The sequence below is a fragment of the Trachemys scripta genome, chromosome 5 (assembly GCF_013100865.1).
Source record: "Trachemys scripta elegans isolate TJP31775 chromosome 5, CAS_Tse_1.0, whole genome shotgun sequence".
NCBI lineage: Eukaryota > Metazoa > Chordata > Testudines > Emydidae > Trachemys > Trachemys scripta.
The window spans coordinates 79437050-79465032 of NC_048302.1; the positions used below are offsets into that span (position 1 = coordinate 79437050).

At 42.3% G+C, this 27983-nt stretch overlaps 1 protein-coding gene across 6 annotated transcripts; it reads right to left on the reverse strand.

Moving 5' to 3' along the window:
- Nucleotides 1-27888, reverse strand: LRP2BP (LRP2 binding protein). 6 transcript variants are annotated; one of them, XM_034772487.1, is made up of 9 exons: nt 27714-27888; nt 26994-27136; nt 21416-21528; nt 16501-16614; nt 10212-10354; nt 10028-10133; nt 8910-9133; nt 4437-4602; nt 1-600 (listed from the first exon to the last, which is right to left on the reverse strand). In XM_034772487.1, the coding sequence occupies exons 2-9, from the start codon at nt 27106-27108 to the stop codon at nt 535-537; spliced, it is 1047 nt and encodes a 348-aa protein (XP_034628378.1). In that variant the 5' UTR covers nt 27109-27136; nt 27714-27888; the 3' UTR covers nt 1-534. The 6 variants fall into 6 exon arrangements, with proteins under 6 accessions (XP_034628378.1, XP_034628377.1, XP_034628379.1 ...); XM_034772486.1 differs by lacking the exon at nt 27714-27888 and adding an exon at nt 27398-27586; XM_034772488.1 differs by lacking the exons at nt 4437-4602; nt 27714-27888 and adding exons at nt 5046-5160; nt 27398-27581.
- Nucleotides 27889-27983: the final 95 nt, after the last annotated feature.

The window sequence follows — 27983 nt, forward strand, 5'->3', positions numbered from 1 at the left end:
CCAGTACAGAATATTTTATTTAAATGTATGATATGACTTATAAATAGAATGTATATGAAAAGAGGACACTATTTTTAAGCACAGGTATTTCAGAAATCTTATAACTTTGACTCTGCAGATCTTTAATATTTGTAAGTAAAGGAAATTGACATTAACAATGATTTATTTTAACAAGTTGATTTTAGCTTGATTTGTATACCATCTAGAGCAGAGTTGAAGTAAGAAACGCAGATGGATATGTCAGTAAAATGCCCAGTTCATGATGATTAAGCCTTCTGTATAATGAAAAAAGGAAGATAATCTGCCTCTACAATGTGTAAGTAAAGTAAGGGTTGTGAACAAAAAATCACTGTCAGCAAAATGTTCTTTGTTCTAATCAACAAAAACTGCATAATTCTCATGATTTATAGAAAGCTGAAAAAACAAAAAAATAGGTGGTTATCTACCTAGCTGCTAAGGATAAACATGGCCTACTATGTGAAATATATTATACAGCATTGGAAGCGGCTGGGATTTGCCTAAATGTGAAATCTTCTAAATTCTCCCATGATTAGCTGCCAATTCAAGGTCGGAAGCTACATCAGGATCCAGGAGGCATGCCTTTGAAAACAAACAGAATAGTGAGTTATATTTTACAGCCAAAACTGGAATCTAACCTAGTTTGTACAGTGCATTGAAAATGTAACAGACTATATAAACGCCAAATATCATCAAAATTGTTTGAGAATCAGTTTACTAAATACACTAAAGCAAACGTTAACCTTTACATCCCTTTTTTCTAACTCTACTTAAAAGAACAAAACTGTTATGCTACACTCAAGCTGAGAATTGTTTCAAGAACCTGGACAAAAGCTACTTCCCAAACAACTTTTAGTATGGCTTATGCTGACACCTAAGCCATAGAAGTAAATCAGTTTGCCAGGTGGAGGTTTCCTGAATCCAGTTCATTTTCCTCTCAGCACTATGATCTGTTCATATAACCTCTGTGATCCCTCTCTGTGATCCTTCTCTCCTCTGCAAAATGTAGTGGGCCAAATGTGAACTTGGTTTATCTATGTTAAAGCACATATGGTAAAACAGGCAAATTGGGTTTTGATATGTTTCACTTTTAATTGTATAGTTACTCCCATTTAATTACAAAATGGCTTCCAACCACAAAGCTAAAAGAAACAAATGATGCTGATCACTGTCCGCAGGGGAATACATGGTGCCAAAAAACTGCCATTGGGATACAGGGCCTTTCACTTCTAGGTCACTGACTCATATCTGCTGTAAGCCACTAATGACTGAAAGTTGTTACTACCTGATGGCTCTTTAATGTGAAATGAAGTGAGGGAATGGATGTCCACCTTTTCATATGGCACCCTTGTTGGCAATCTGAACAGAGATGGAATGGACTGAGTATACAGGGAGACTGAAATACTTTTTCACTTGAACAGGTGTGAAACAATGAGGGCCAATGTGAGAAAGCTTGCACTGATCCTGCCCTGATGTACCTATTCTATGGAAAGATAGTGACCACACTTTAAAACTGCTTGTCCAGCACTTTTTACTACATTTTTTTAAAACTTCAGGTTTTTTTTTGTTTGTTTTTTTGTTTTTTTTTTGGTTAAGTGTAGCTGCTTTTCACAGAAGGAAATAATTGAAAGAATATTACTGCCTGTTCTGCAATCCCATTGACTTCAATGGGATCATCTGAGTAAGGAGCCACACCTGATGTTCATTTTGTTAGTATTTAACTCCTGCATAGTTCCCACTTACTTGGGTTTTACAAAAGCGGACACTGCAGTCATATTCTTGGCCCAAAATTTGATTTTGCTCTCTAATGCAATCAGATTCTAAACCAATGGATTGTGTCTTCCTGTATGTTTGTACAGTGCCTATCTATAGCACAATCAGGTTCCCATCCTGTGACACTATTGCAATACTAATATAGTCATCTAATGAATAACATCCACATAATAAATCCATTAAAAAAATGTTCTTCACACAATTTTTTTTAAAGGGGCATTTGTTTTATTTAGGACCTACAATGTGCTCTCTGTGCAGCAACACTTGGCTAATCAACACTAGCCCCAGAGCTGAGATTATATCAGTGACAGCAGAGATAAGTAAAGAAAAATGTAGCTGTGATCTTCTCAAGTATAAATAGAGAATGCTGGGATTTAAACTAGGGTTGTCGATTAATCACAATTAACTCACGCAATTAACTCAAAAAAATTAATCACGATTAATCAGTTTTAATCGCACTGTTAAATCATAGAATACTAATTGAAATGTATTAAATATTTTGGATTTTTTCTACATTTTCATATATATTGTATTCTGTGTTGTAATTGAAATCAAAGGGTATATTATTTTTTATTATAAATATTGCACTGTAAAAATGATAAACAGAAGAAATAGTATTTTTCAATTCACCTCCTACAAGTACTGTAGTGCAATCGCTTTGTCGTGAAAGTGCAACTTACAAATGTAGATTTTGCTGTTACATAACTGCACTCAAAAACAAAACAGTGTAAAACTTTAGAGCCTACAAGTCCACTCAGTCCTGCTTCTTATTCTGCCAATCGCTAAGACAAACAAGTTTGTTTACATTGACGAGAGATACTGTTGCCCACTTCTTGTTTACAATGTCACCAGAAAGTGAGAACAGGCATTCGCATGGCACTTTTGTAGCCAGCGTCGCAAGGTATTTACATGCCAGATATGCTAAACATCTGTGTGCCCCTTCATGCTTTGGCCACCATTCCAGAGGACATGCTTCCATGCTGATGATGCTCGTTAAAAAAATGTGTCAATTAAATTTGTGACTATACTCCTTGGGGGGGAGAACTGTATGTCCCCTGCTGTTTTACCCTCATTCTGTCATATATTTCATGTTATAGCAGTCTCGGATGATGACCCAGCACGTATTGTTCATTTTAAGAACACTTTCACTGCAGATTTGACAAAACGCAAAGAAGGTACCTATGTGAAATTTCTAAAAATAGCTACAGCATTCGACGCAAGGTTTAAGAATCTGAAGTGCCTTCCAAAATCTGAGAGGGATGAGGTGTGGAGCATGCTTTCAGAAGTCTTAAAAGAGCAACACTCCGATTCGGAAAGTACAGAACCCAAACCACCAAAAAAGAAAATCAGCCTTCTGCTGGTGGCATCTGACTCAGATAATGAAAATGAACATGCATTGGTCTGCACTGCTTTAGATTATCGAGCAGAACCCGTCATCAGCATGGACGCATGTCCCCTGGAATGGTGGTTGAAGCATGAAGGGACATACGAATCTTTAGTGCATCTGGCACATAAATAGCTTGCGACGTTGGCTACAACAGTGCCATGAGAACACTTGTTCTCACTTTCAGGTGACATTGTAAACAAGAAGCGGGCAGCATTATCTCCTGCAAATGTAAACAAACTTGTTTATCTGAGCGATTGGCAGAACAAGAAGTAAGACTGAATGGACTTGCAGGCTCTAAAATTTTACCTTGTTTTATTTTTGAATGCAGTTTATTTGGTACATAATTCTAAATTTGTAAAGTATCAAAGGGGTAGCTGTGTTAGTCTGTATCCACAAAAACAACAAGGAGTCCGGTGGCACCTTCAAGACTAACAGATTTATTTGGGCATAAGCTTTTGTGAGTAAAAAATCAACAAGTGGTTTTTTACCCACAAAAGCTTATGCCCAAATAATTCTGTTAGTCTTTAAGGTGCCACTGGACTTCTCTACATTTGTAAGTTCAAGATAAAGAGATTGCACAACAGTACTTGTATTAGGTGAATTGAAAAATACTATTTTGGTTTTTTATGGTGCAAATACTTGTAATAAAAAAAATAAAGTGAGCACTGTACACTTTGTATTCTGTGTTGTAATTGAAATCAATATATTTGAAAATGTAGAAAACTACCACTTATTTAAATATTTTGGATTTCTGTTATTGTTTAACAGTGTGATTTAAGCATGATTATTTTTTTTAATTGCTTGACAGCCCTAATTTAAAGGCATCAAGGTTTGCAAATAAGCAAAGAAATATGTTCTGCTTTTGAGTTTAAGAGGCAAGTATAAACAATGTAGTAACAAAATCAGTGCTATTTATCACTTTAACCATCTTGGGAAAATTGTCATAAAAGATTACCAGCCCAGGCACAGGTTCTACTCACCTGCCTTTGTTGTGGTGATTACAATATGAAATTTTACTTGCCTGTCAAAATATGTTACTTGCCTTAGGTGAGTAGAACCTTGCGAGGCTGTTTTGAATAGTATGAGAGGATTTACTTCAGTATTTTTTTAAATATAGAATATTTGTAGGTAATAAATGTAGATAGTAAATGTTGTTGGAGCATTTAATGAAACCATACAGCAAGTTTAATAACTTAAATTCAAATTATCACTCATCTTATACTACATAAGTTAATTTGTAGGGCCTCCCCACGCTTACCCTAGAATAATAATTTTTAGCTGCAACTTGATCTTGTTGTATGCCTAGGCCAAGCTGGAGACATCTAGCAAAGTAGAAAGTAGCCATAGCAACCCCTTTGGTTATGTATACAGGAAGGCAATCGGTTATCTTTGCTAGCATATCAATGTTATCATTTTCTGCAATCCTGTTGTAAAATTTACAATATAAGGTTAGAGGTGAACATTTCAAGCTTTGATAGAAATCAGCTCTATGAACCATAAAGAGACAGCGTCAAAGCACGCGCTTTGTGCCCAACTTCAGTTAAGTTGGGAATTCTGTTGATAATGGTATGAACTTAAAGCATCTCTAGCAAAACAGGTTTTAAATGTACATACAGACTTGAGCAGTGAACATGATTCTCCTGTTTTGAGTAACTTGATTCATATAAGAATTAGTGAGCAAATACACTATCACTTTGGTCATTTTCACCACAACTGCACTAATTATAACAAAAGTGTTTCACACAAATTGTTTGTTTCTACCAAACTGTTAACAGTTTAGTGAAAAATAAAGTAAAACTTGAGTGGCCAAGCTTTACAGTTTTAAAAAAAGTATCATTCCAAATCATTAATGTGGATTTATCAATACCTTGTTATCTGAAGATCTAGGGCAACCTCTGAAAACTTCAGGTAAAGAGGACTTTGGATACTTAAGACCATCACCTTCTGGAGTTCCCCAACAGACATTACTAACCTTTAATGAACTGGAATTCAGTTAATCATGGTTTGCTAGTACACTCAAAGGGATTTTGAGTTTTCTTTAAATTAACTTCTTTAAAACCTCAAATTTGATACAGCACTTCTTAAATAGTAATGTCTGAAATATATATATTTAAATCCTGTCAGTGCATGTATCTGCCTGCTGCCTTTTCAATATCAGCTTTGCTGTTACTGGTAAACACCCTCTTGAAGGGTCTGGGGAAGAGCATGCACATAAGGTTCCCAAACCATCTATGAGATTGATGTCATGCTAATACACAAGTCAGGAAATGCAAGTGACCACTTGCAAAGAGCTGTTAAATACATAAAGTAAAACAGACAAATGAAGAAAGCGTTACAGTAAACTAGGAGTTACACGTAAAATATTAGGTCTAAAATTTTCAGATGGAGATGTGATTTTTTTCAAGTTTGTGTCTAAATACATTTACCACTTAAAATATACCAAAAAAATTAGTACTACTTCTGTCTACACAGCAAGGATTCTGCTTTTTCCTGCACTGTGAGATATTAGCAGTGTCAAACTGTTGCAGGGAAAATACAAAATCCTGAATTCCAGCCTTGATAGGAAAATGGAGATGCTTTATTCAGTTTTATTTTAAACTATAAAAGTGCAATTGAGTTAAGCCTATAGACATACCATATGAATCACTATCAGTGAATCTGATTCTGTTTAATCCTCAACAAATCCTTGCCTGCTAACTAAATCACATGCATGCATTTGCAGTAATGTTCTTCCACCTAATGTGATCACCTTTAGCAAATGACAGCTAAAACAAGGAGATATGGCAACTCATTAAAAATTAAAATAGTATCAAGCAATGGTCTGGTTCTTGCAGCTTATATTTAATGTCCTCTGATAAGAAAAACAAGGGAATGTATTTTTGCCCTCCCCTTCAAAATATAATAGCCTACCAATGCAAATAATAGCCAGTAATCTTAATCAGCATGCATAGACAAAGGACTTGGTGATTGGCACTGTCTACTGAGTGTTTTGTTAAAGGAGATACCATGGTGATGAGCACAGTTTAAAGAAAGCTATATAGAATAGGAAGACAATTCTTCAAGGCTACAATATAGACGTGGCCAATCCCAACTCCAAACATAAGGCGTGAGCCTGAGGGCAGGTCTACACGACAGCCCAAGTCAATATAACTTACGGCGCTCAGGGGTGTTAAACGCCCCCCCCCCCCAAGTGATGCAAGTTTTGCGCTGTCCACACTGGCGCTATGTCGGCAGGAGATGCTCTCACCAAGGTGGAGTAATTATGCCAATGGGAGAGCGCTCTCCTGTTGGCATAGCACGTCTTCACCAGATGCGCTACAGTGGCGCAGTTGCATCAGTGCAGCTGTGCTGAAGTAGTGCTGTAGAGTAGACTTGCCCTGAGATGTGACTTAAAATAAGTGGATAACACAGAGCTCTCTTTTATATTGGTGGGAGTGATGTAAGACTGCAAAGGGGAAATTTGTCATGATCTTATTAAATAAATGTCCCAGATTTGTATGGCAATTAGGGCATATTGACTTGGAGGTTACAGAAGTAGTGTTATCTGTTTTATATAAAGTGCAGCAAATTGGTATACAGAAGGTACATGGGAAGGCACAAGGACAGGAGCAAAGAAGATGCTGATGCCTGACGTGACAACTACTTGCTCTGCTGGCAGACTTCTGGCCCGAGAACATCAACCGTTCCAGTGAAATGGGATTGCTTTGAGAACGACAATACATTTTCCTTCAGAAGTTATTTATGGCTATAACCTATTATGGCTTCTTTGTGACAAGATGACTACAGCTAACAAGGTGCACCCTTTTCTTGTCAGAATAGCCTGCTGGACCGCAGTGGCTAAAGGACAAACTCCAACTGATTGATATGGCCAGTGTATGGCTACCATTCTATCTACACTGCATGTGAAAGAATGGGAGCCAGGCTCAAGACCAGCATGATTTTTGGGGATTCAGTGGTGAATAAAAATGGAAGGTTGTTTGGCTAAAAATCTTAATTTCTGGACTGTCAGAACTTGAACCCTGAAATCCAAATCTTGAAATTCTGCCACTCCTAGTTCTATGTAATTTTCCTTGGCAGCATCCCTTTGTTCTTCATTCCTTAGATGCTTTACAGTAGTATCATAAATAGATGCATTTTTACCACCTGAAAGGATGAGTTTTGTATATAGCTTGTAGAATCACTTTGCCTGTCTCTTTTTCCTTTAGAAACTTGATGATCTGACTGATGGGTTAAATCTGTAATGTAAGGCTTTGCTAGCAAACATTATATTTGGGGGTTTTATAATGGGGCATTTGGTTACGTAGAAATTGTAAAACTGAGGCCAACATAATTCTCCTCTCCAGTGTGTTCTGGATTTCACCCACTGTGTAAACAAAACAGAAATCAGTCAACTTAGCCCTCAGCTCAACCAGAATGTATTATTGAACCTAAACCATCATGGCTGGGCAAATTCTTCAATTGCACCCTATCCTGTTTACATAGAGAAGCAAAGCGATATTTCTGAATTGAGAACACATTATGATGGTGTACTGTAAAGTACTATCACTTGAAATCTTAGAAGTGCCAGATGGATCAGCAGTGGGATCCACAGAAACTCTTAGATTTTCCTGGGGAAAAGGAGACCGTAAAATGCTGCCTACAAAAAAAAAAAAAAAGAAAGGAAAAAAAAGTGAGTGAGTGAGGAGATTGAGGGGAAGTGGAATAGATTTGCTGGCTAGTAAAATTGCAGAATAGTGTATATAGATAACCTAGCCACCCTTAAAAAAACCTGATTGAGGAAGACCAGAAAGCCATGGAGGGGTCATCTTTCCCTGTTCCCAGAAGAAATCCCCAAAGTATTGGAAATATTGGGATCCACGCGCTGTTGACAAGTAAATGGATGGCTATCTGGGCAGTGGTTGGAACTCTGTTAGGGAGAGGAGGGCCATTTTAATATTCTGACAGTTTTTTGGCCAGCTGGAAACTGGAAGTGGAGAGCAGCACTTTTCTTTTTCTGGATGGAAACAAGAGTCAAACCCTTATCCAAACACTTCAGAAACTCAAAAGAAAGTTCACTTTGGATTTGGAGGGACTTTTTATTCAAGTCATTTATTTGTCTGTCTCTATGTATGAAGCCACTTCCAGTTTTTATGTATTTTGGTAAACATGGAGGATGGCTGCAGGCTATGAGAAATGACTGATTAAATCAGAGAGACAGGCCTCTCTCTTCTTTGTTGTTCTGCTCATCCACTGCATGAAGCTTCGGCAGCACTGAGACAAGATATAGAGTTGATAGAGACTGGATGTTTTTTACATTACATCCTATATCATTTACATTATTTTCTAGGGGTCAGACACAGGGTATATAAACTCCTGTCCCATCCTTTATGTACCTGAGTTAAAATGTACTCAAATGAACTTGGGGAAATGGTAATACTTTTCAATGTACGCTTGTTTTGATATTTCAATCTCAATTTCTTCTCCAGTGATTATTTCTGCTTCCCTGTGATCAAGGAGGACAGAGTTGAAGTGAATAATGGAAGGCTTCATAATCATTAGGGTCTTAATTTTGTCTAAGTTCTGTCATTCACTTTTTAAAGATTAAGTATGGCAGTTAAATCTGATCCATCTCTGGTAGGGAAATACATGCTTGATTGGCATGAATTTGAAGTTGATCTAAAAGAATTATTTTTATCTAACTTCTATGATTTTATATCAAGAATTCTAATAAATGTAACTAATATTAATTCACCTTCTGGCAAATGCAGCAGCTTTTGTGTAACATTTTCTTTTGTAGTAATACTCCACAAGATGGCCTTGAGCATAGACATTTCCACGTTCTGCTGCTTCCTTCAGGCACTCCAAAGCAGCCTTTGTATTTTGACATATGCCTTGTCCATAGAGATACATAACACCAAGTATACCCTGTGACTCCAGACTTCCATTGCCACAAGCTTCTGAATGCCAGAAAAATGCCTACAGAACAGGCACAAAGTTCTTGTCATTTTTGAAATATTTACATAACCCTTTGCTTCTAGTAAAAATAGACATTCCCCAATCTAGCCTATAGCCTAACTGTCTTGCATACTGTCTGTTTTCTTTAAAGCTCTTTTATCTAGCAGCTGGAGAGAGGTGTCTGCATAGTAATAAATGCAGAGCCACTCCAAGACTTACATTCATTTCCTTTACTCATGCTGTCCTGTGCCCCACCACTACCATTGGTCGTTTCTTAAACATATCGAGAACCATAAATCTTAATCCCACTTCATAATGCTGATTCTTGAGTTTCAGATCTGATGCTCCCACCTCCTGCTAATTGTTTCATTAGAAAATCCTGATTACCAATGCAGGGCCGGCTCCAGGCACCAGATAAGGAAGCAGGTGCTTGGGGCGGCCAATAGAAAGGGGTGTCACTCCGTTCCTGATCGGGGTGGCACGTCCGGATTTTCGGCGGCAATTTGGCAGCAGGTCCCTTAGTTCCTCTCTTCCTCTTTGAGCTGCTGCCGAAGTGCCACTGAGGAGGAAGAGAGGGAGTGAAGGACCTGCCGCCGAATTGCCGCAGAAGACTGAAGCGGATGGATTCAGCTGCCGCCGAAGTGCCGCCGATCGGCTTTTTTTTTTCTTTCCCGCCCGCCGCTTGGGGCGGCAAGAAAGCTGAAGCTGGCCCTGACCAATGTCAAAGGATTAAAATAAGAAATTTTCTTTCTGTAAATATGCCAGTTTGGGGCTAAATGGGTGAAAAAGTCTAGAAATAATAGAGCATATATTGATATGAATAAGGTACAAAAGTCTCTTTCTGGAATGCTTCACAGATCCAAAATGAATCTGGGCATTGAATCATGATATGGAAAAGGCAGAAATTGGCATTACCTTTTTCAGATCTTTTGGATTTGATGTAGAATAAAACATTCCCAGGGTACTTTGAGCCTTTACACTTGCCTTTGGATTCCCATGGTCTGCAGCAATAATCCACAGCCTAAAAAATAGGGAGGAAATCTAAGTAACATTACAAAATGGTATCTTAAATCATGGAGAAATTATTAGATTAAATTACCTTTCAGCCTCTTTATCTGAATGCTTAACACCGCATCCTTCAAAATAAGATCTGCCAAGATTGTATGCAGCAGCATATTTTAAATGTCTTGCTTTCGGAGCGTTAGAGTTGATGATTATTTTCATGTACTCCACTCCTTTTTCCTTTGAGAGAAACAGATTTTAATCATAATTGCAGAAGGTAAAAAGGATAAACATTAAAATTCCAGGTAAAGTAAGTTACATATTACACACAAAGAACTTTTCAGTTCTAAAACTCTCTAAATGTTAAAAGGTATGGATGTGATCAGTTAAGGTAGTGTAAAGAGTCTTCTTACATTTTAAATATTTTCATTTCTAAAAAAGCAAAAACTAATTTTCATTATGCTCTATTTTTGTGAAAAAGTTGAACTACTACTCTAAAAATTGATATTGTGTGGGATGTCAGTTTGATAAGGATGACACATCATAAATCCTTCGTCTAGCTTTCATTGTACCAACTGTGGACCATCATTCAAGATCAGTTTGCCACCTACACCAGGTTTAACAATACTACAATTATTTTATGAAATTAAAGCCATTCCTTATAAAATGGGAGCACTGAACAAAACTGGATTTACTCTGTTGTGCCAAGTTTTGTAGCAAACAACCCTATACTCTCATGGGATAAGAGGGAAGGTCCTCTCATGGATTGGTAACTGGTTAAAAGGATACAAAGGGTAGGAGTAAATGTTCAGTTTTCAGAATGGAGAGAGGTAAATAATGGTGTCCCCTAGGGGTCTGTACTGGGACCAGTGCTATTCAACATACTCAGAAATAATCTGGAAAAAGGGGTAAAGAGTGAGATAGCAAAATTTGCAGATGATACAAACTACTCAAGACAGTTAAGTCCAAAGCAGACTGCGAAGAGCTACAAAGGGATCTCACAAAACTGGGTGACTGGGCAACAAAATGGCAGATGAAATTCAATGTTGATAAATAGAAAGTAATGCACATTGGAAAACATAATCCCAATTATACATATAAAATGCTGGGGTCTAAATTAGCTGTTACCTCTCAAGAAACAGATATTGGCATCATTGTGGATAGTTCTCTGAAAACATCCACTCAATGTGCAGTGACAGTCAAAAAAGCTAACAGAATGTTGGGAATCATTAAGAAAGGGATAGATGATAAGACATGGTATGCCCCCATCTTGAATACTGCATGCAGATGTGGTCACTGCGTCTCAAAAAGATATACTGGAATTGGAAAAGGTTCAGAAAAGGGCAACAAAAATGATTAGGGGTATGGAACGACTTCTATATGAGAGATTAATAAAATGGGACTTTTCAGCTTGGAAAAGAGATGACTAAGGGAGGATATGATAGAGGTCTATAAAATCATGACTGGTGTGAAGAAAGTAAATAAAGAAGTGTTATTTACTCCCTCAATAACACAAGAACTAGGGGTCACCAAATGAAATTAATAGGCAGCAGGTTTAAAACAAACAAAAGGAAGTATTTCTTCACATAACGCACAGTCAACCTGTGGAACTCTTTGCCAGAGGATGTTGTGAAGGCCAAGCCTATAACAGGGTTCAAAAAAGAACTAGATAAATTCATGGAGGATAGGTCCCTCAATGGCTATAAGCCATGATTGGTGGGGATGATGTCTCTAGCCTCTCTTTGCCAGAAGCTAGGAATGGGCGACAGGAGATGGGTCACTTGATGATTACCTATTCTGTTCATTCCATCTGCGGCACCTGGTGTTGACCACTTTCGGAAGACAGGACCTTTGGTCTGACCCACTATGGCCGTTTTTACGTTCTTATGGTCACTCTCCTGAATTCCTTGGCTAGATGTGGTAGGCCCCACCTCTGTTTCACTTTTTAGGCATCAGAGGTTTTGGCCCATCTTTTGCCAGCAAAGAATGTTACACTCTTAAAATCTGTAATGGCTGCTACATCTGTATACTGTAATATTAAACAATCATTCTATATACTTCTGTACCTATAGTATATCTAATCAAGCTAAGTATTTATATAAAGATCAGCCTCCAATATAGGAATCTGAATCAACAATACCATCTTAATATATACTTGTGGGGCTGGATGGCTTAGGAGACTTGTAACAGGATAATGGAGCTTTTCATATCTAAGTTACCTATTCAAATGCAAAAATTACTGCTCTCTTATGGTGTTTCATGCCTCTGAAATGAATTTGGTGGTCACAATCCATATTATAAAATTGTATCTACACAACTGGCACACTTACTAAGTTTCATAAAAGAAGCTATGCACTGACTAGAGAAGAAGACTGAGCTACTCTTTTACCCCCCGGAAGTTGGTGCCTCTAGGAAATGGTTGAGGTATACTGGCAGGATAGTGTATGGAAACTTATGCTTCATTGCCCCTCAACCTGAACCTGTGCTGTGGTTTAATGGAAGACTCCCAGAGTTCTTAAACTGGCACATTTCTCATGTGCTAAATTCTCTTACAAACACACTTCTGCATAAGAAAAACAAATAATTATTACAAAATTTAAAACGATTAAAGGACTTGTACTTGGATTAGATTTAGGACAGTTTTTAATGTATTAAATTTTCCATTTTTTTTATAACTTTTCTTCAACGTGCAGTTCCTTAAATCACAAAGTATGGTTAATGGAAGTACATGATTTGGTATAAGTAGGTAATATCAAAATGTAACTATAGTGTCCTCAATAACAATCTCTGAGAGCAATGTTGAAAAAAATATGTCAGGGTACACTGGAAAAGAACAGCTGAGTCAGTGCCAGCTGTCAGCAGCTGCACAGTACATCATCCTAAGCATTCAGTTAGTGAGCAGTCGGGAAATGCTAGTATTGTAAGGATTTAATAGTAGATACCACATGTAAGTATTAAAAAGGTGTATATAAATAATCCTCTGTTAAAAGGAAGGCCAGCCATTCACTACTCATATTACCAAGTATAAACAGCCAAAAGCCAGCCCTAAGCTTTACTCCAAAGTATACTCAGGCAAAACACTAAAAAAAAAAAAAAAAAAAAGAAACCTGAGAAAAAGCAACATTGCTCTAATCTCACTAAGCAATAAAGGTAGTAGCATCCTTTCCTCTCTGTTAATTGGCCGTTTCGTCTACCCTTCTCCCTCAGCACCTCCACTGCCAGCCATATTTTCCCTGCCCTCCATTCTCATCTCCACCCTTCTCTTCCTCCTCTTCCCATTCTTTTCTTTCCCCATATCCCTGTCCCTTCATATCTATGCCCCTCAATAACCAATCCCTTTCTTCTCCTACTCCCATGATCCTAGCAACTCATTCCTCCCATTGTCTCCTTTTGCTTCTATACTACACATAAAGCAAAATCAAGCTAACGTGGAACGAACAAACATTTTCAAACCATCACTCTGGTTGGATATTGCATTCCTTAATGTTTTTTCTATTCAGATTGTAAACCCCGTGGGGCTGTACTTTTATTGTAACGAGTACAACACAGTACTGATTCCGTTAAGAGCCTCTGGGTGCTAATGGATCTGGGCCTTCATATCTTCAAGGACGATAGTATAAATGTGCTAAACTAAGAAACTGCAAAGATAACTCTGGAATTAAGTTCCGCAGTGATAATAGCAGCAGAATAATTGTCAACTTTATCTTTAGGTGTTATAAATATATCTGTTGACAATATGAAAGCAATAAATTTAAGCCATCTTTTCTAGCTCACTGGAGGAAAAGAACAAAACAAAACAAGAAACATGCATTTTTTAAGTGCCAAAGTAAGTAAAGTGGTTGCAATAGCAATAGCATATTTGTTTACTTAAATGCCACTAGAATTGACATTTTTATTCTCATGGAAGAACACTTCTCGGGATTATTATGAAAGGGGATTAAAAAAGTAAGATGCTTCAATTTTAGTATGACGCAAATATAAAAATGCAGATGTAGAGAAAAAAGTATTTTCGGTTTCACTTAGTAAAAGTAATATTTATTGTATCTGATACATCTCTAAGATGTGCATTGTTCTTTGTCAAATTATATCATTAGCCTAATTAATAAACCAAATCATCAGAAAATATAGGATTAGAGATGTAATTCTCTCCCTAATATATTATAGCCTGGTCTACGCTAATGAGGTAAGTCTATCTTAATTACGTAACTTGTCGATATAGCTTAGATCGACTTAAAGCAATGTCTATATGTCGACAAGAGATGTTCCCCAGTCGACCTAGCTTCCATCTCTTGGGGAGGCGGACTACTGAAGTCGATGGCAGAGTCTTCACTAGATCCGCTAAATCGATGCCTTCTGCATCAATCCCAGCAGTGTTGATTTAGCCGGTAGTGAAGACAAGCCCTAAGACCCCAATCCTTCATGTGAGTAACTTTATGCCTTTTAGTAGTCTAGCTGAAGTCAGTGGGACTATTCATAAGCATAAAGTTACAAGTGTGACTAAGGATTTGTAGCATCTGGTCCAGAGACTTCAACATTGCAGTGTACTAGGCCAAATCCCACTGTGTAAATAAAGCAAATAAGATTCCTTTATATGGTGCCTTAAAGCACATATTAACAGAATACAGGAGAAGACACAGGAGAAAGGTGACGATTCAGAGGCTGGACAGGACCATATTTGACACTAAATGGTAAGAATCCAATGGAACTTTTATAGTTTAATGAACCATTTTCTGGTCTATGCCTAAATATCAATTTATAGAAATTGGGTTCTCCTTTTATTTTTGTATTCCTTATTTTAAAATGCTGAATCTCTGTATCCAATTTGTGTAGTAATTCCTAACTTCAAACCATAGTTCGTTATAGGAGAATACTCTACAGTTGAAGAGTTCACAACTACTGTACATAATTCTAGTATCTAATTATTTTTCTCGCCCTCTTCCACCTTGGACTAGACAGAAAAAAACTTCTAACTAGGTACAAATTTGAATGATGCACTTAAGTCCTGATCCGGCAGCTGGCTTCATTTGAACAAATCCCTGTGCCTATGCAGAACTCCACTGATGTCAGTAAGGCTTCATGTGCATACTGTAGTCTATCTGCATGAATCCAGTTGCAGGACTTGGGGCCTTAAAGAACAGACGTTACTTCTCTTGTTGACTTGGTCTTGAATATGACGTTTAACCAATGAATAAATTAAATAGTAATTTTTACAGGTTTTGTTTTTTTTTTGGGGGGGGGAACCCTTGACTGAAGTTATTAGAAAGAGGGGAGTCATGAAGAGGACTCTCACCTTTCCACAGCCATACACTGTCTTGTAACACATTCCCAGAACCACATAGGTGTTAGAGATGTGTTAATGGCACTGTTCTCTGATCAAGAGTATAAAAAGGTCTCGGGACACATCACTGGCAGAGAATTAGCAATGGAGTTATGTATCAGAGGGGTAGCCATGTTAGTCTGAATCTGTAAAAAGCAACAGAGGGTCCTGTGGCACCTTTAAGACTAACAGAAGTACTGGGATCATAAGCTTTCGTGGGTAAGAACCTCACTTCTTCAGATGCAAGAAGTGAAGTTCTTACCCACGAAAGTTTATGCTCCCAATACTTCTGTTAGTCTTAAAGGTGCCACAGGACCCAATGGAGTTATGTTACATTGACTTTATTGCTTTACCTAATATACTGTTTTTGACTGAGAGAAAAATCAAATGTAATCCTTTGGTTGTACAATTTAGTAATATTCCTGCCCTCTAGTGCTAGAAGGGTGATTTTCTGTAGAATTATTATTATTATTTATTTGTATTCCCACAGTGTCTCAGAGCCCCAGTCATGAACGAGGACCCTGCTGTGTTAGGCGCTACAAATATATATTGTTTGTAAATTCTTCAAATTATGTCTTTTCTGTAACAGATTTTTTTTTTAAAGAAAATTTGTCTTGTGGCTTGAAACCTTAGAAATTGTTTCTTGGCTTTTATTTTTATTGGGTTTAATTTCTGTTTAAATGTAACTTAAAAATTACTATATATTATTTGCTTTCAACATAGAGTGAACGCCTTATGCTTTCCAAACGACAACATTGTTCTTTGCCATTGAGGACAGAGACTAATACATTGAGTTGCAAATGTATTAAAACAATACTGTTCAAAGGAAAATATTTTATGAGGAAATGTTTAACCTGGACCATTACCCCAACTCATTAATGAGCCTCTGCCTGAGCACACAAAGCTCTGCCTGCATGGAACAAATTGCAGGATTGAGACCTCACTTTGATAATATGGTGTACTGATTGTTTTAAATTTTTAAGGTCTATTAAATATGGAAAGTTATGTAAGGGTCTATCTAGTAAGGTTAGAAGAAAAACTAAATATAGACAGTTGGATAATGACTTACTGGGTCTTCTTTGGTCCCCAATCCATCATAATACATTACACCCAGCTGATACAGAGCTTGAAAATCCGTCTCCTTAATTTTTTCAAATTGTGTAAGTGCTTCGTCATACCACCCCTGAATGAGACAGTGAGCAATCAAGTAGTACATTATAGTGTATATAACAAATGAACTCTTCAGTATAATTTATTTTTAAACTAGAGTATTTGCTCAGTGAACATGAGAAAAATCATATAGCAGTAGAAAGGAACAAAAAATTATTTTTATATGGTTAAAAAAAGTCACTCTGAATACACTGTTAGCAGTTGGGACAGGTAAGGTCAACTTCAGAAAATAATGAATCAGAAGGAAACACCTAGGACTTCCAACCAAGTTTTGTTACTGTATATGGGTATGTATACACACACAAAATTAGCATAGCATATGTATCAGTTTACCACACTGCACATTGCCCTAAAGATGCCACTATTTATAATCCAAGGAGCTAGTGCCACAGCAGAAACAGGAAAAATATGTAGATATTTTCAGATACCCTTATTTCTTCCTAATTAATCTTCCAATTTAACTGTCTATCCTTATTCCACAAAGCACATAAACACACTTAATTTTAAGCATGCGCTTAAATCACATTAATTTTTAATTTAATATTTATTCCACTCTATATACATCCGAAGAAGTGGGCTGTAGTCCACGAAAGCTTATGCTCTAATAAATTTGTTAGTCTCTAAGGTGCCACAAGTACTCCTGTTCTTTTTGATTAATTTTTAAATAATTGATTTCAGTGGGACCTAAGCACATGTTCAAAGTTAAGCAGTTGCTTATGTACTTTGCTGAATAGCGATAAAAATGCTTTGCTAAATTGGGGCCCACAACTCTGATCTCACACCAAGACTTCACTATCACAAATGTGTGACGGGTTTTTTTTGTTTTGTTTTACAGAAAGATGATAAATGAGTGGTAGGATTCTACAGTGAGATAACACTGGGTATGTCTACACTGAGAAGTTGTCGACAAAGCTTTTGTCTTTACGGGTACTTAAAAAAGCCCTCCTCCCTTCCTCCTCCTGCCCCGCCCGCAAAAGACAAAAGTTTTGCCGACGCAAGTAGCAGTGTGAATGCGGACTAAACTAACGCCGCTCGCAGGGCTGGAAGTATTTTGTCGGCAAAAATGTTGACAAAGTACCGACAAAGAGCGTTTACACATGCTGACTTTTAGTGACAAAGCTGTGTCGACACAGCCTTGTCGCTAAAAGCTGCGTGATCTAGACAAGCCCTATAGTGGAGATAAGATACTTGTAATGTTTACCATTTACTGAGAGGTAGCTAGGTGAGTTCCTCACCATACACGCTCCTCATGCCTGTAGCTGCCCTCCCTTTTTGCCTCCAGTAAAACTGAAGTTCCTAAACTCCACTATATTTTCACAGCAGGATAGCTAATGCATGTTACTTATCCAAATACACCTTTGTCAGTGAAGAGACAGAAATCTGTTTGTGGCTTTCTTAAGTGTTCAGGAGGCAAACTTTACAATATTTGCTACTTCAGTAACTCAGGAAGAAAACTGTTTTTAAATACTTAGTAAAACAATGACAGTAGAATCCTGTTAATTGAGGACTCTGATATCCTGATTTAAAGGTGCCAATTTTTTTTTAATTTAAAAGAAATTGGAAAAGAATGAAATAAAATACTACACTGAATAAAAACTATAGTTACTGTATTTCCTCATTTTTTAAAATTATTTATTTGGCAACAACAGTTTAGAATTTAACAGCTACTTAACATGTGGTTAAACAGCCTTCAGCTGGTTCAATGCCTTTGGCTAATTCTGTTCTAATTAACTATTAGTTATTACCATTAGCCTAAATCAGGTCCCCTGGGGGATGTCTCAAAGCAGCCATCCTAAGTGATTATACCCCTTTTAAAAATAAACAAAAAACAATTGGGAAATCGTAACAGCCTTTTACACCTACCTGGTATATGCATCAGAAAAACTAGAGCTGCAAGATGCAAGCCTCTTAAATCACACTTTTATAGTTCAATGAGCTGGATCAATGGCAAAACTGTGCAACAACATACAAAACTATATAGATTTAAAAAACTCTTTAAAACCTTTACTATATGAAACTACACTATAAACCCCATCAACCTACATGCGGGTGGCGGGTATCAAAGACCAGCGCAGGCCAAGCCTCCTCTGACCCAGGCCGTGGACCTGTCCATATTCTGCCCCAAGGCCCCGCACCCCCGTCCCTCTTGACCCTGAAGCTGGCGGGGGCTCACTCAGCTCAAGTTGGCGGCCTGGAGCTCGGGCCCACCGGTGGCCCAGGGTGACACTGGGTCCAGCCAAGCGCTGGGGCTGGCGACTCGGCCTGGCGCTGGTGCCAGCCCAGTGCTGGCGGCTTGGCCTGGTGCTGTGGAGGCTGGCAGCTCGGGCTGGCACTTGGGGGGCTAGGCCCAGTGTCACAAAGATACTAAGGTACTTAAACCCCAGACTTAGGTGCCTAGGTCCTAGTTTCAGCTCCACTGTGATCCACAAAACTCCTGTTGAACCCTGTAGGTGCCTATGCTCAATTGTTGCCTACGTTTTCAGGGTACAAGTTCCCTAGGCACCTATGTTTCTGCCTCTGTGCATGCATGCTACTGCCTCACTCCATGCAGCTGGACACCTATCTGTCACTAAAGCCACAGAGTGATTCACAAATTGGGGGAAGAGAGGCATTTAGCCACTTAAGTTGTGTGAGGGGTGCAATTCGGTAGGCATGCTGAGGTTACCTACCAGTCCAGGTCCCATTCAAAACTGGCCAAAGGAGGAGATGATAGTAGTGCCTACATTATAACTTTTAGTCCAGTGATTACAGCAGTCACCTGGAATGTGGGAGACCCAGGTTCAATTTCCCCCCCTTTCTGCCAGAGGGGAAGAAAGGATTTGAACAGGGGTTTCCACCTCTCATGCAAGTGCTCTGACCACTGAGATGATGTGGGGCTCCCTCAGTCTCTCCTGTTGATGCTGTTGCACTGTGGATAAATAACGAAAGAGTTATTGGAGCAGGGTCTCCCATCTCTCAGGTGTGTGCCCTACACAGTCTACAGTCTTTCTCTCTCTCTGGCCCAATGACAACTTAAGTATTTATCCATAGTAGAACTGGGGGAGGGGAGGAGAGGAGAGAGAGTGAGGGCCAGTGGTCAAGGCACCCACCTGGGAGACCCAGGGTCAAATCACTCATTATTTATCCACAGTCTAACAATTTCAACAATTGGGATGGAGGGAACTGCCCCATTCCAATCAGAATATCCCATAGCTCAGTGGTTAAAACACACTCTTGAGAAGAGACCCCTGATCAAATCCTAAAAAAATCCCTCTCCCCAGCAGAGAGGGGGGAATTGAACCTGAGCCTCCCACATCCCAGTGCTCTAAGCATTGGGCTAAAAGTAATAAGGTGTGAACCAGCTCCTCTTCCTCCAGCCATTTTGTGTGAAGTGAGGCAGGTGCCTAACTCAGTGGTTCCCAAACTTATTCCGCCGCTTGTACAGGGAAAGCCTCTGGCGGGCTGGGCCGGTTTGTTTACCTGGGAGCTGCTGGAAGCGGCAGCCAGTACGTCCCTCGGCCCGCGCCGCTTCCAGCAGCTCCCATTGGCCTGGAGCAGCGAACCGCGGCCACGGGGAGCTGCGATTGGCCGAACCTGCGGACGTGGCAGGTAAACAAACCGGCCCGGCCCACCAGGGGCTTTCCCTGCTCAATCGGTGGAACAAGTTTGGGAAGTACTGGCCTAACTCATTCCCACAAGAAACACCTTAGGCGCCTAAACTGCCTGACTCCAGGAGCTTGTTTCCATTCATGGTCTGCTAAGCAGAGATAGGTGCTTCCTTATAGCCTGGACTTGGGTGCCACTCTCCAAGAGGGGGACTAAGCACACACTCCTCTCATTGGCATCTCCCACTGCTTCGTTTAGGTGGCTTCCCACCTAGCATGCTGTTTTTTGTGGATTGCTTTCTAAGGTGCCCATCTCTTCCCCCTTCATTGTATAGGGAGCTTAGGCACCTACCTTGACTTTTAAAATCACAGTGTTGCTCCTGTGATTTTTCTAGGTGCCAGGATGCTCAGCATTGCAACACCTAAGTCCCTTTATAATCCCACCCCTGATTGGAAGCAGGAAGCAGGCTGCAGGTACAGAGACAGAAACCATCCTCCACTCTTCGACTGACCATAGAAAGAGAGGAACTGAGAATGCAGAGCCATAACCCGTTATATAACCTTACACTGAACAGAGTGTTACAAATCAGCACTTGCATGTCTCTCAACAGGCATAGCTTTAAAAGAGATTTCTGAATTTTGCAGCAGCAAGAGGTGCCAGAGCAGTCAATATTATGCAGAGACCACCTCAAAGATGTGAGTATTAGCATGTGTCTAGATATGAAGATCTGGTTAAGACTACACTTCAATATACAACATGGATATCTAAGCTCCAGTTAGCCAAGGAACAGTCTGATATTCCACTAGATGGGTCCAATCTTACTCCCACTGAAGTCAATAAGTGTTTTGCCACTCACTTCAGTGAGTACAGGAATGGTCCCAATAATTCTGCTCTCTATGCAGTCAGCAGGACTTCTGGCAATGACTACAGTCAGAAGCACTAAACCCAATTTCTCAAATTTGAGAATATTTGAAATAATAATGTATCTGTAATTTTATCCTTCTCCTATCCTGCCTCTCTGGGTCTCATTCTTTCTCAGGGAATCATGCTTCCCACAGTTGCTCCATAATTCTTGTTTGATTTGGATTTTTTTATTTTTTTACTTATTTCACTTTGTATGTATCTTCTTTTGTAACATTTTCTAGTATTACCTCTTTTTCCATGTGGAAATTGTACTGAAAAGTGTCAGTTTTATAAAATGTTCTAAAAAGTAAATAGTAAAGTACAACCTCTTCAAAGTACAGCTGCCCTTGTAGAAAATATGCCAGAGGATCTCCATCTATGATCCTCTTCGCCAACAGCTCCTCTGCCCTTGCAAACAAAGCGGTATGGCTATAGTTCCCTGATAAAAACAGATATATATTTGTCTAATCACAACAAACAGAATAATATTGTAAGTACACTATTACACTGAAGTTGTAATAGTTCTCTTTTTTTACCCTGACAGACATCATTAAGATGTTCCCTTTTTGTTGCATGCTCCATAGACTCAGCTAAAACAGATCAGTGTTTTATACTGGAGGAAAAAATCTACAATAAAGATAATTAAACCTTTATGAAACAGTTTACTTTGCCATAAAAATGTTATATGTATTTGTATGATGAAAACCTGATCTCAGTTGGTGGAAAACCAGAATACAAATAACAAGTTCCCTTATACAAAGATTATCCACACTGGAAACATGAATTGCTAATGTTTAGAACAGTTTAAGCTAAACAACTGAAAATATCAACATTTTAAAGATGATGAAAACTCCTTTCAAAACTGGCAGCCAAATCAGGTAATATTACTTTAAGCCCCGATCTTGCAATCTGGTGCATGGGCTTCACACAGGCACAAAGGTCCACCTACTTACAATGACTTGCAGGAGCTGGGCCTTACAGGAAGGAGAGACATTGTTTCATATGCTAGGGCAGTGTTTCCCAAACTTGGGATGCCGCTTGTTTAGGGAAAGCCCCTGGCAGGCCGGGCCAGTTTGTTTACCTGCCGCATCCGCAGGTTCGGCCGATCGTGGCTCCCACTGGCCGCAGTTCGCCGCTCCAGGCCAATGGGAGCTGCTGGAAGCGACGGCCAGTATGTCCCTCGGCCTGTGCTGCTTCCCACAGCCCCCATTGGCCTGGAGCAGCGAACCACGGCCAGTGGGAGCCACAATCAGCAGGACCTGCGGACATGGCAGGTAAACAAACCGGCCCGGCCCGCCGGGGCTTTCCCTACACAAGCGGCGTCCCAAGTTTGGGAAACACTGTGCTAGGGCCTGGGCTACCTAAGTGGCTGACCTGATTTAGATGCCTAACTCCAGGAGAAAGTCTGCAGCTGGGTAACCCAAGCAGAGGGAAGTGGCCCACCAGCCACGTGCACCAGATCAGCTGCATACTTGCCTATGCCCCCTTCTCAGCATTTCTCTCCTGGCTAACTTACCTGACTCCCCACTCAGCTGGCTGGCTTTTGAAAATCGCTTCCTTAGGGGACTCTCTCAATATATTTTATGGGGTGCCTAGCTCAAGGCTGAAAATTCTCCTGGGACACAGCGTAGGGGGCTAAGTGTTGCAATGCCTAAGTATCACTGAGGATCTGAGCCAAAGTCACTTTGAAAATGAGACTCAAGGGCCAGATTTTCAAAGTTATTTATATGCTTAAACATACGGATATGCACCTCGTGGGCTTTTAAGGGTCTAACAAGTTACGCACTTAAGTCGTATTTAAATCAACAGGAATTAAGTGTCCACCTGCTTGGGCACTTTAGGAAATCACATTAGGAGCCTATCTGTAGCTTCATGATCCTAAATACCTTTGAAAATCTGATCCTTTGGCAATTAAGTTACTTAGCTGCTTTTGAAAATTCTTCCCCAGGTTTGCCACTCACTTGCTATATGACCTTGGGTAAGTCATTTAATTTCTGTGAAGTCTATGTCTAATATGGGAGCGATGATAACACCAGGGTTATTTTGAGACTGCACTTAAAAAGCATTTTGAATTTGTCAGGTGAAAAGGGCTATATAAGTGCAAAAAATATTTTTATTAATAAAATATCAGCCACAATACTCTTATTAGTGTCTTTTAGGATTTTTTTTCCAACTGAGTGAGATTTTTTTCTGATCATAGTAACATTTTGTGAACAAGCTGAACTTTTAATCAATTACATTTCACTTTACTAATTATAATGGTGAAATCTCTATTTCTGACTTAACAGAAAATGGAAGAATCAGTAGAATCAGAGAACAGGCAGGGAACAATAAAGATTGAGAGGCAGGAAGAACAATACAACTAGCAAAGGGAAAAAGAGAAGCTAAGTTAACGTGCTTAAAAATGGGAAGAAGAGGGACCACATCAAACTGGAGCAGGAAAAGCGACGGGAAAAAAAAGAAATAGGAAGATGGGACAATGAAAAAATGGCTCTATTCCCCTTGAATATTCTGCCCCATTTAGCTATTTCCAGAACCTTCATATGTTCTGCAAGCATTTAAAGTAAAAAGGGGGAACAAACTCACCCCAACATTGCCAAGCTAAAAGTCTTCAAGAACTGTCGGGCCTGCTTAAATTTATGAGATTGGCTTAAAAATCATGAGACTTTAAAAAGCAATACACTTTGTGTTCTTTTTATTTGATATATTGGTTCTGATCCTTAAGGCAACACTCAATTCAAGTTACCACGCTTTTCCCTGCAATCATGAGGTCTATACTTTTTTTTTTTTTTCCAAATGAAGGCTGAAACTCTCCACTCCAGATTGAGGGGTTGAGGGAAATCTGCTGGCAGGCTGCGTGTGGCCCGGGGGGCTGCAGGTTGCCCACCACCGGAATAGACACACAAGGAGTACAAGAAAGATTAGGCAGGAAACCATAAACTGGCATTTCCTAACTTTTGAGTGCTTGACTTTGCAACCTACATAATGTTCCTTTAATGTCATGTATTTGTATGTATTATATCAGTGGTCACCAACCCGTCAATCACTATCCACTGGTCGATCCTGGGGATTCTCCCAGTTGAGCACAATCTACGGCGGTGCAGCAGGGCTGCTGCTAAGGTAGGCTCCCTGCCTGCCGGGGACCCACACCACTCCAGGAAGCAGCCAGCATGCCCCTGCAGCCCTGTGGGGAGGGACAGGGGTCTCTGCGTGCTGCTCCTGCCTGCAAGCACTGCCCCCGCAGCTCCCATTGGCCGGGAATGGGGAACTGTGGCCAATGGGAGCTTAGAGAGAGGGGCAGCATTAGGGTGATCAGATAGCAAGTGTGAAAAATCGGGACAGGGTGGGTGATAATAAGTTCCTATATAAGCAAAAGCCCCAGAAATCGGGACTGGCCCTATAAAATCGGGTCAGCTGGTCACCCTAGGCAGCATGCAGAGCCACATGCCCCCCGACCTCCCAGGGGCCGCAGAGGTGCGTTGGCCCCTTCCGGGAGCGGCGTGGGGCCAGGGCAGGCAGGGAGCCTGCCTCAGCCTCACTGTGCCACCGCCCGGGAGCTGTCCATGGTAAGTGCTGCCCAGCAGGAGGCTGCACCCCAGCCCTGATCCCCCTCCCAGAGCCAGCACCCCACACCCCCTCCTGCACCCAAACACCCTCTCAAAGCTTGCATCCATCATCCCCTCCTGCATCCCAACCCCCTGCCCCAGGCTCAGCCCAGAGCCTCCTCCCACACTGCGAACCCCTTGGCTCCAGCCCAGAGCCCACACCCCCTCCCGAACCCCTGCCCCAGCCTGGTGGAAGTGAGTGAGGGTGGGGGAGAGTGAGCGATGGGGGGGGGGATGGAGTGAGTGGGGCGGGACTTTGGGGAAGGGGTGGGGTAGATCCTGGGTTGCCCTTAAATTCAAAAAGGGATCTTGGGCGTAAAAAGGTTGGAGACCACTGTACTATACAGAGGTTGACTTTGTGCTTTAGTGAATATTACCACTGATTTCTGTTTCACGTCAGTCAACATTAATCTGGTCAACATTAATCTCTATCGACAATAAAGTCTCATGTTCCTCAACACTGTAGGTGATGAAATCAAGGTTAATCAAGGATCTGAGCCACTTGATGCTTTAGTGAAGATGCTACTACACCAACGGGAGAGCTTCTCCCATCAATTTAGTTAATCTAAATCCCCAGAACCTGGTCTACCCTACAGAGTTAGGTCGACGTAAGGCAGCTTATGTTGACCTAACTCTGTAAGCATCTACACTACAATGTTGCTCCCGCCAATATAAGTCGCCCACTACCAGGGCCGGCTCCAGGCACCAGCTTAACAAGCAGCTGCTTGGGGTGGCCAAGGGAGAGGGGCAGCACCTGCGGCAATTCGGGGGCGGCAGGTCCCTCACTCCCTCTAGGAGCGAAGGACCTGCCGCTGAACTGCTGCCGCCGATCACAGCTTTTTTTTTTTCCCAATTGCCACCGCCGATCGCGATCGTGTCTTTTTTGGGGGGGGGGGGGGGGGGCGGCAGAAATGCTGGAGCCGGCCCTGCCCACTACACCAACCTAATAACTTCACCTCCACAAGAGGCGTAGTGCTTAGGAGGATGTAGTTAAGCCAATGCAATGTCTGTGTAGATAGACACTGTTGCTTATATCACCTGTTCCTGCCTTTGACAGCCTTAACTGTCAGCCCTGCCACCTTGGGGCTGACCACTGGACAGGGGCGTAGCTATGGGTGGCTTCGGCCCACTCGCTTAGCATCCAGGCCCACCGCCCCCGCAGCCCTGGCTCTGCTCCGGCCCCAGCACTAGCCCCACCTAGACCTGGAGGATGCCTTGCACATATTCAGCCTGACTGGAGTGGGGAAGGGGGGACAGCAGCGGCACAGCAGAGGGGTGCTTGACGAGCACGGTGTGCACGTCGCAGCTGGAGGAGGCTGGCCGGCTGGTCTGCCCAGCAGTGGCAATCATCAAAAAATGTAGGCCTGCTGCCTTGGGGAGACGGGCCTGGCGTGGGGGGGTGCAACAGGGACTGGTGCTGGAAGCCGTGCACACTGGAGAGTGGCGTCTCCTTCCAGAGCTAGGTGCATGGATGGGGCTCTGGGGGACCCTGGCCAGAGTATCCATTGCCCCCCGCAAGGCCGGCTGGACTGGAGAGGGTGGTTGGAGGCAGGCCCCCCGATCCTTCCTGCCTCCCCTCTCCCATCATTGCCACCACCCGAAGTCGGGGCCCACCCAAATGTCCCATGCTAGCTACACCACTGCCACTGGAGCCCTGCCACTCTGGGGCTGTCAGCTTCAGCAATCATCCCAGGGTGGCGGGGCTCTGGCAGTCAACCCTGCACCTGGCTGATAGCTCAGGATGTCAGCCCCCCACAATGTCCTATTTAAGTCAGTGGAAGCACTCCTGGTGAGGACGCGCTCCACTGGCAGGAGGATGGCGTGGACATGAACAGCCAATTTAATTACTGCATTGGCTGTAGGTCGACCTAATTTAAGCTGACACGTTTATAGTGTAGACAAGCCACATGAGGTGGTAGCTATGTCCACGGGAGAAGCTCTTCTGTTAACATAGTGCTGTCTACAAGGAAGGGAGGCAGAAGGTCGGTATAACTATGTTGCTACGGGGTGGATTTTTCACACTCTGAAGTGGCATAGTTATCCCGATATAGAGCTCTAGTGTAGACCTTGGGTAAGGTCCACCAGCAAGTCACTGGGAGACTGAGGATCAGACTCTAGGAGTCCTGTCTCCCAGACCTTTGTGCCCAACTGTGGGATGGCTGGATGCTGGTAAACACGCTGCCACTGAGTGGCGCCTGGGCATCTGCTGGGCTACGGCGCTAGTGCAAAGAAAGCAGCGGCCGCGAGACACTGACTGGAAGAGCAGCTCCCAGCACGAATGGGGGGTGCGGGTCTTTACCTATCTCCGCCCCTTGCTGCTTGTTCAGCTCGGAGTCGCTGAAGGTCCTGGAGATGGTCTGCAGGACAGGCTCGGAGCTGCGCCTCCGGGGCAGCGCTTCGCTGCTCAGCTTCATCTCGCCCCCAGCAGCTGCGCCGCCTCCCCTGCAACATAAAACGGGCACCACCGGTAACGCTGCCCCCGGCGGGGCGACAAACTGCCCCCTCCCCTTCCCCCTCCCCCGGCTCGCTGCGCCGCCTGCAGGGCAGCCCCTTGCAAGTCCCGGCACGGCAGGGAAGGGGCCGGGCTGTCCCGCGGCCGAGGACCGCGCTGCGCGCTAGGGCCCCTCGGAGCCCGGCACCCCCAGGCGGGGCCCGTCTCGGAGCCTGCGGGGTGTCGCGCGCGGCCGCCCGTGTGTGACTCACTATGTCCGCCGCGGGGGCCCATCCCGGCCGCCGCCCGCCCGGCTCCCCTCGCGCCTCCCAGTGACTCCGGCCGCTTCCCGTTGCCAGGTAACGATTATCGCCCCGGGTGGCCGCGAGCTCCGTGCGCCTCGCAGCCGGGCGCCCCCGCGCGCCCCCTGGTGGTGCTGAGCTGCCAGCGTGGGAGGCTGCTGGACGGGCTGGAGCCTGGCGTGAGCGCGCCAGTGACAACGCTCCGGGGGTCGGACCCCGCCCCCTCGCGGCTCTGCCCCGCGCTCGCCCCAAACCAAGGTTCACGGGGGGGGGGAGAGTGACTCACCAGATTCAGCCCACCTGGCAGGACGGACAGACAGGGCCCCTGCTGGGGGGGGGGGCCCTCTGCCCAGCTGAGGGGAGCAGCACAGACTACCAGGCAGAGCCCCCCAGCTGGGCCGAGCTGAGGGGCCCCTGCCCAGAGTCTCTCCCCAGAAGGGTGCTAGGGGGTTGGCTGGTTGCCGGTGAATGCAGCAGATCACATGTGGGAGGGAGGCTGGATGGGAGGAATGTTGATGTGATGCACAGCCACACCTTACCTTGAGGGGCCTGATCC